Raw genomic sequence first — 9,443 nt, 5'->3', positions numbered from 1 at the left:
GAAATTGTTTTCTTTTATCACAAATTTGTAAATGACTAAAATAATGATTCCTTGGGATGTCACATTGTTTAACTAAATGTTCAAAGGATGTGAATACCCCTTCGTAGAACAGATCAGCAACACACTTAAGTTCCTTCCGGGACCACAGGTGGAAAGCAGAGTCTACCAGGGCTGGTTTGAAAGCCAGATTGCGAACTATGGGGATGGAGGAGATAGTTTGTCGCTATCGAAAATGCCTCCTGAACTGTGACCATATCCTAAGAGAGCTATTGACCACAGGGTTGTTCGAGTGGTATTTTCTACTAAGCGGTAAAGGAGCACACATCAGGGAGGCAGGGGCCAGTGGTTCACACCAGACCCCCCCCACACACACCTGAACCCCCCCACACACCTGACCCCCCAACACACCTGACCCCCACACATACACCTGACCCCCCCACACACACCTGACCCCCACACACACCTGACCCACCCACACACACCTGACCCCCCCACCCACATACACCTGACCCCCCACACACACCTGACCCCCACACACACACCTGACACACCCACACACACACACATGACCCCCCCCCCACACACATAAACCTGACCCCCACACATACACCTAACCCCCCCACACACACCTGACCCCCCCACACACATCTGACCCCCACACACACCTCCACACACACACACACACACACACACACACACACACACACACACACACACACACACACACACACACACACACACACACACACACACACACACACACACACACACCTGACACACACACCAAACCCCCACACATACACCAGACCCCCCCCACACACATGACCCCCCTCCACACACATAAACCTGACCCCCACACACACACCTGACCCCCCCCCCACACACACCTGACCCCCACACACACCTGACCCACCCACACACACCTGACCCCCCCACACACATACACCTGACCCCCCCACACACACACCTGACCCCCCCATACACATACACCTGACCCCCACACACACACCTGACCCCCACACACACCTGACACAGAAAACTTGTAATATAAAAAGTTCTTAATGTAAGAACTCCACTGGTTTCAAAGTGATATCTGTTTTGGTCGTCACCATCTTGGTTTTTGGTCGTCTCCATCTTGATTTTTGGTAGTTTACATCCTGGTTTTTGTCACAATCTAGAAATATTTTAGTCACCACCATCTTGGTTTTCAGACCAAGAAGTGAAGGTTAGGGTTGTAAGAGGAGAACATTGACCCAAGTTGGGTTTCAGATCAATCGATTGCTGGTTTTATGATTTCAGATGAATATGTCTTTTTTTTCATCATAATAAAGATTCATGGACTCAGTGAGCGGTGACAAGGTTTGTCAGTTCAACATTTATTAGCAGTATGTACACATTACAGTGTGAATACAGATCTCAGATCAGCAGCTGGTTTAATGTTTCTACAGGCAGACAGACAGACATTCAGACAGACAGACGAACAGGTTAGAGCAACGTTTTTATTCAACCAAATGGAGCCAACCAATCAGGAATGAGCGGAGAATAATACACAAACAGGAAGCAGAAGGTAGAAGTTCAGCTTGTTGTCGTCATGGCAAATGTATTGTACACTGTAGGCATGGCTCTGATTGAGAGAAAACACAAAATCCCCAGCAAGTTTATTTCACTAACTTTGTTCATGCAGATTCTCCTGTTAGCATTACAAAATGCCTCATCTAGAACTTCCATGATAAAAAGCTCATTGTCTTGAAGTGGGTTTCATGGTGATGTCGGTTGGGTGAGTCAATATCACTATAAAGTAACGTTGGTGTCCCCATCAGAACCACTCAGTCATCACGAACATGAGCAGAATAATGAAACTCTGAGGTCTTATTATAAATGGCCAAACATTTACACACATATCAGTCCAATGATAAGTCTCTTGAAATGTGTTTCCTTCATTTTCCCTATTTCCTCATTGGATGCACGTGATGTTGGCATGTCCCACACACTGCTCTGCTAACTACAGTGTGTGTAATAAGTGATTATTGTCCACAACGAGTTATTTGTTAAAATGAGTCATTTTGATCATATTTTATTTTCATAATGATATTGAACATGTTGAATCTGTCCCCGACATTGCTGTCCACCCTGTCATTGAGGGGTAACTGCCCCATAAAAAAACATCTGATGTTTTCACTGACATCACTACCGCCATTTTGTTTTTCCTCAATGGAGGCTGAGACAGTGGCTAGTTGCAGAGTAAGTATTTAAACTTATATTTGGTCATTTTAATCATATTATGTGTGCAGTTGGATTTTCTCAAGTTTAACATGTCCACTCTGTCATGGTGAAATGTAAATTCATATAAAAACCTTTCAGAAAGGTGGAATATATTTGTTAAACAGTACACAGTCACCTTGCTAACTGAATCATGTTGCTAACTGAATGTCCACCATGTGCTCATGACATGCTAATAGTAGCCACAAATGTCCACCCTGCCCTTGTCCACCCTGTCCTTGTCCACCCTGCCATTGTCCACCCTGCCATTGTCCACCCTGCCATTGTCCACCCTGTCCTTGACCACCCTGCCATTGTCCACCTTGTCCTTGTCCACCCTGTCCTTGTCCACCCTGTCCTTGTCCACCCTGTCCTTGTCTACTTTGTCATTGTCCACCCTGTCCTTGTCCACCCTGCTATTGTCCACCCTGCCATTGTCCACCCTGTCCTTGTCCACCCTGTCCTTGTCCACCCTGTCCTTGTCTACTTTGTCATTGTCCATCCTGTCCTTGTCCACCCTGTCATTGTCCACCCTGCCATTGTCCACCCTGCCATTGTCCACCCTGCCATTGTCCACCCTGTCCTTGACCACCCTGCCATTGTCCACCCTGTCCTTGTCCACCCTGTCCTTGTCTACTTTGTCATTGTCCATCCTGTCCTTGTCCACCTTGTCCTTGTCCACCCTGCCATTGTCCACCCTGCCATTGTCCACCCTGCCATTGTCCACCCTGTCTATGACCACCCTGCCACTGTCCACCCTGTCCTTGTCCACCCTGCCATTGTCCATCCTGCCATTGTCCACCCTGTCCTTGTCCACCCTTCCATTGTCCACCCTGCCATTGTCCACCCTGTCCTTGTCCACCCTGTCCTTGTCCACCCTGTCAGCAAGCCTTCCTGACAGGGTGGACATGGTACAAATAGTTTGCCATCATTTCAATATTATCCAAATACTTTTTCCATTAACTGAAATATATTGTTGAGAAAGTGACTATAGTTTTCTGAAAATGTACATTTTATAATCACTATGTAATTACAATGTATTTACTCTACTTTGAATTTGTCCATGACAAGGTGGATACATTTAGCTGTTTACATGTACATTGTCTGCCTGCAATTAATTTATAAAAAGTGTGGGAGCTTGACCAACATCCATTTCTAACAGCAAAAACATATACTCAATGAATATGAAGTTCGATGGAAAATCTCAACTTTTTTTTTTGGAAATGGGGAAGTCTCAAATGCACCGTATGGTGATATTGACTCAGGTACGTTGTTTGCCCTGTTCACCCACAGTGTGTATAACATGTATGTGTCTTCAGTTTTGACAGTGTTACCTGCAGATGGTGAGCATTCACAGTCCACAGTTGGAGCGTTTAAATCCCTGCGTAAAGAAGAAGACAGAGATTTACGTCTGGTTGATGAAATAATGAATGAAATGCACACCTCTGCTGATTCTGACGGTGAGTCAAAAAATAAGTAATTGTACTGCTGATCTTTGTGAATTTGACTGTTTCTGCATTGAGGCTCGTGCCTGCACATTACTTAATTTAACATTGGGCAAATATCTTCATTTGCTTAGCAGCAGTTCACCTTTTAGGGAGCTTTGATAATTGCATGCTCTCTTTTGTCTGATTTGGGACATGTTTAAATATATGGGGACAGGACATGATCAGTGCTGGGACATTTACCAGCGGTGGTGGTGGAGTCCACAGGTTGGACCAGTTGCTGGTCAGCAGATGGTCCTACAAAAAACAAAACAACATTAGAGGTAACATCAAAATGTACTCCTGCAACACCACAGGTCTGTTTACATCAGTCATGACTTCATGTCTTCTGTTAATTCTTCCCGATTCTTACCGAATTAATTTCTGAACTCTCATCTTTACCTCTGAACTAATTTAACTCTTATTTATATCTTTCTTTAATTTGAAACCTTTGCTGTCTCTTTTTTTGCAGGAAAACTACTAGCCTGATGTCCATCACATTCGGAGGATGAGTGTATCACAACCTCATTTCAAATTAATTGAAACTGTTGAGATCTATACCTATATCCCTAAACTCTTCATTTCATACCAATTATTTGCCTTAATCAGAGTTGGATCATTATTACCTTTCCAATTGTTTGAAATAAAGTGTATGTACTCTGTGTGCATGCTTCTCTAGGAACTCTGACCATGGTTTAGATTTAGTTTAGTTTAGTTTTTTATTAGGATCCCCATTAGCACTAGCATGAGCATTGGCTATTCTTCCTGGGGTCCTCACCCACACAAAACATACATAATACAAACCAGAACGGAACAACTCATCATTTCATGAAAAGTGCATGGTAAGGAAGTGAAAGCAAAAACAAAACAGAAAAAAAATAGTCATCACATTTTAGCCATCATCAAGTCAAAACCTAAACAAAATTTTACCAACAATATAATTTACATGATAATACTAATGACTAATTACTAATTGACCCACAAGTACAGTTCAAATTTAATTTGTAGTTCTCAGATATTGTTTTAGCAAATGTTTGAAATGTATATTTGAGTTGTCTTGAATGATATGGACCGGTAACGAATTCCAGCTGACCATTGCTCTGTATAGTTCTGTTTTCTGTCTGATATTTGATCTTGATTTGGGTAAAATGAACCTTTTTTCTATTGCATGTCTGGTTTGATAGTTATGTGTAGAGTACTGTGCTATGAACTTTTGTGACAATATATGTGGTAAGTGTGTCACTGTAATATTCTTTACAAAATTTAACAGAGAATAAATGGACCTCTGTCTAACACTCATCCATTTCAGTGTCTCCAGCATTTCAGTCACTCTGGTTCTGTAGGAGCACTGCAGAACACATCGTGCTGCCTTATTCTGTGCTACTTGTAGTTTATTTAAATCGTTTTCTAAAGCACTAGACCAAACAACAAAACAGTAATCAAGCTGTGATAGCACCAAAGCATCCAAGACTTGTCTCCTGACATCTATTGGCAAATGTTTTACAATTCTTTTAACGAGTGACACACCCCTTCCCATTTTACACACAACATTATCAATTTGTTTAGACCAAGACAGTGTTTGATCTAGAGTTATCCCTAACAACTTAGTTTCCTTGACTTGTTTAATGTCAATATGGTTTAAATGTAACTGCAATTTAGGTTCACATTTTAACTGATGATTTGACCCAATTATTAAAGATTGAGTTTTTCCTGCATTAAGTACCAACTTATTATTTATTACCCACTCTGAAATCATTTGTAGATCCTTATTTATACAGTGACTCAGCTCCCTTGTAGATGAACCTGCTCCATATATTGTCGAGTCATCTGCATACATAACAATTTTGGATTCCTGTAAGACCAATGGTAGATCATTTGTGAAAATAGAAAATAAAAGTGGTCCCAAACAACTCCCCTGAGGAACTCCACAACTGACTTTCTTAATAGTTGACAGACTTCCATTGAAAAAAACAGTTTGACATCGATTGGTCAAATAACTTTCTATCCACCTCAGTGCATTCAGATGAAAACCATATTGCTCTAGCTTGTTCAACAACAATGGATGATCGATGACATCAAAGGCAGAACTAAAATCAAGTAGTACCGTTCCCACTAACTTCCTATTATCTACCTCCACCTTCCAGTCATCGGTCATTTGTGTTAAAGCAGTGCATGTGGAATGGCCCGATCTGTAGGCATGTTGATAAGCAGTATTAAGATTGTTACCTTCAAAGTATTTCTGTATTTGATTAAACATTATTCTCTCCATTATCTTTCCTAACGCTGGTAATAAACTTATCGGGCGACTATTTGTTCCAGAAAATGATCCAGCTGGATTTTTTGCAAGTGGAATAATTTTTGCTATTTTCCATGCCTGTGGGCAAATACACTTTTCAATACTTACATTGATGATATGGCAGATAGGCTCCGCAACCAAATTAGCAACATATCTAAGACATTTACCATCTAGATTATCAACACCCGGTGGTTTATCATTACATTTACCTAGTAGACATTCAACATCTGCAATTGACACTTTCTCTATTTTAAATTTACAATTCTTATTTTCCATGATTAAATCATTTATTAGAAAAGTGGAATTCCTGTTAATAGGTTGCTTCATATCTCTCCTCAAAGTATCCACTTTATCAAGAAAATAATCATTTAAATAATTAGCAATTTGTACCGGTTTAGTCAAACATTTCCCTTCAACTTCAAGATATGTTGAGGTGGATTTGGGCTTACGGCCCATCATGCCATTGACTAAATCCCACATCTTCTTCTTATCATCATTAATAGCTTTAATTTTATTTCCATAATACACTCGTTTTTTCTTTTTATTTAATGCTGTAACATAATTCCTCAATTTTCTATAAATGTGCCCGTCTGACTCATAACTTGATGAGATAGCTACAAGTTTTGCATCATCTCTTTGTTTCATTAGTTCTCTTAGCTCATCATCTAACCTTGCGTGTCTGGGTGAGAGTGCTCCGGGTTCTCCTCATCCTTGTCTGTGTTGGAAGGGTCCAACGGGTCAGGGCTGTCATCTTTCTTGGGCTCATTTTCACTATTATTAGCGTCAGGCTTAATGGCTCCGTCACTCTTCTTTTCGTCTGTTTCATCCATCGTGACGTCATTTTCTTTGATTCCTCCCCCCTCCGAGTCTTTCTCCTCTGAGGTATCATCTCCCTCCATCACATCCTCTCCTGATTCCTTTGGATCCTTTTCCCCTATATCATCTCCCTCCTTCTGGCCGGTTGCCAGCGACACCCCCTCATACGGGCCCTTATCATCCATGCTATCATCTTTCTCTGTAAGTACCTCAGAGCCAGTACTAGTATCAACACCCGAGTCATTAGAGTCAGTACTAGTATCAGCGCCCGAGTGGGATTCTTTAGAGTCAGTGACGGGCTTAGCAATCTTAGAGTCATCATCACGCCCAGACTCGTCAGAGTCAGATTCAGTGACCGGCTTAGCTACCTTAGAGTCATCATCAGGCTCGGATTCGTCAGAGTCAGAGTCAGATTCAGTGACGGGCTTAGCTATCTTAGGGTCATCATCAGGCCCAGATTCGTCAGAGTCGGAGATGGGCTTAGCTATCTTAGAGTCATCATCAGGCCCAGATTCATCAGAGTCAGAGTCAGAGATGGGCTTAGCTACCATAGAGTCATCATCAGGCCCAGATTCGTCAGAGTCAGAGACGGGCTTAGCTATCTTAGGGTCATCATCTGGCCCGGATTCGTCAGAGTCAGAGTCAGTGACGGGCTTAGCTATCTTAGGCTCATCATCTGGCCCAGATTCGTCAGAGTCAGTGATGGGCTTAGCTATCTTAGGCTCATCATCTGGCCTGGATTCGTCAGAGTCAGATTCAGAGATGGGCTTAGCTGTCTTAGGCTCATCATCTGGCCCGGATTCGTCAGAGTCAGTGATGGGCTTAGCTATCTTAGGCTCATCATCTGGCCTGGATTCGTCAGAGTCAGATTCAGAGATGGGCTTAGCTGTCTTAGGCTCATCATCTGGCCTGGATTCGTCAGAGTCAGATTCAGAGATGGGCTTAGCTGTCTTAGGCTCATCATCAGGCCCGGATTCGTCAGAGTCAGAGTCAGAGTCAGAGATGGGCTTAGCTACCTTAGAGTCATCATCTGGCCCTGATTCGTCAGAGTCAGAGACGGGCTTAGCTACCTTAGAGTCATCATCAGGCTCAGATTCGTCAGAGTCAGAGTCAGAGACGGGCTTAGCTACCTTAGAGTCATCATCTGGCCCTGATTCGTCAGAGTCAGAGACGGGCTTAGCTACCTTAGAGTCATCATCAGGCCCAGATTCGTCAGAGTCAGAGTCAGAGACGGGCTTATCTACCTCAGAGTCATCATCAGGCCCAGATTCGTCAGAGTCAGATTCAGTGACGGGCTTAGCTATCTTAGAGTCATCATCAGGCCCAGATTCGTCAGAGTCAGAGTCAGAGTCAGTGACAGGCTTAGGTACCTTAGAGTCATCATCAGGCCCAGATTTGTCAGAGTCAGAGAGGGGCTTAGCTGTTTTAGGGTCATCATCAGTCCCGGATTCGTCAGTGTCAGCGTCAGTGGCGGGGACAGTGGTGTCATTAGACCCAGGTCCTTTAGAGTTGGCGAGCACGGCAGGATTCAGCTCTTCCACTGAGCTGACATCAGGGTCGGTGATTTCAGCTGCGTTCTCATTGGTCTCTGGGGATTCAAGATTGTGCACACTTGTAAATGATTTATCATGTCTTCTGTACACGTCAGTCTGGTGAATCCAAAATAGGGCTAGCCTAATGCTAGCTACAGAGCTAATTGCTGCTGCTCTGGATGCAGTATTAACATGTGGTTTTGGCTAATTGCTTCAGAACAATAATTAATACATGTGGTTTTGTTCATTAAACTAATGCCCAGCCCTGTTGGTGAGTATTACTGTGCTTAGCCTAAGATCCCAGGTTTACTGTGTACATGCAGCAGAAGTCATTGTAATGCAGTTTTTGTGTGGGTCAGGATCAAGCTCTTATCATGGATCATGTCATGTTGTTTAATGCCGCACATTGGATCTGAATGAACTAGAGCTAAAGATAAGAGACGAACTGACCTTGTGTTTCAGCAGACTCGGCTGACTCGTTTGATTCTGAAACAGTTGGAGACAAAATGTTTCCTGGTTTGTTTTCAGGGAATCTAATATCCTCATTCTTCAGTGGGCTGGGTCTTAGCTTTCTCTTTTTTGTTTTACAGCTTTTGAGGTACAAAGGCCTAAAACCATGAGTGTCAAACAAGCTAAGACATGTCATGTAGGAAAGGAGACTGATTACCTCGTTCAGAGTCACTGTCTGAAGATTCTGTGTAGAGAAATCAACGTGTTCGATCATCACTCCGTCACAGGTCATACAGATCACACACAGAGGTAGTAGTATCAGCCCGCTGTCCTACATTTGTTTGTTTGTTTGTTTCTGACATTTCAAATTCATGTTTCTCATCAGAGTTTGTGTAGAGAGTAGGGCATGGTGGACAGATGAGCCGACGAGGCTGCTGTTAAGGTCCTTTATGTAACCAAAAGTCAACCTCACATATTTAACCGACACCATGATCGCTTCCTGTACCAAATCAATACAATTTGTTTCTGAAAAATACCACATTACAATCATTTCCTATACTTTGTTTTCTAGATATAAAGAATATTCCTAATTTAACCTAGCAATTT

The 9,443-nt window shown here is 42.7% G+C and overlaps 1 protein-coding gene across 3 annotated transcripts in view; it reads right to left on the bottom strand.

Annotated features, from left to right (window-relative positions):
- Positions 1–1,354: 1,354 nt before the first annotated feature.
- stm (starmaker) overlaps positions 1,355–9,443 on the bottom strand; it is an 18,346-nt gene continuing 10,257 nt past the window's right edge. The window contains exons 7-13 of one of the 3 annotated variants that reach the window (XM_079656108.1): positions 9,055–9,081; positions 8,838–8,873; positions 7,651–8,443; positions 6,710–7,590; positions 3,948–4,001; positions 3,594–3,640; positions 1,355–1,624 (exon numbers count right to left, since the gene is read on the bottom strand). In XM_079656108.1, coding sequence (XP_079512234.1) covers positions 3,633–3,640; positions 3,948–4,001; positions 6,710–7,590; positions 7,651–8,443; positions 8,838–8,873; positions 9,055–9,081 — 1,799 coding nt within the window. In that variant the 3' untranslated portion in view covers positions 1,355–1,624; positions 3,594–3,632. Of the gene's footprint in view, positions 1,625–3,593; positions 3,641–3,947; positions 4,002–6,709; positions 8,444–8,837; positions 8,874–9,054; positions 9,082–9,443 lie in introns of all 3 variants that reach the window. The other 2 variants (XM_079656107.1, XM_079656109.1) reach the window with 2 other exon arrangements.

This window comes from Notothenia rossii (assembly GCF_949606895.1).
Source record: "Notothenia rossii genome assembly, chromosome: 10".
NCBI lineage: Eukaryota > Metazoa > Chordata > Actinopteri > Perciformes > Nototheniidae > Notothenia > Notothenia rossii.
This window is presented reverse-complemented; position numbering and strand designations above follow the sequence as displayed.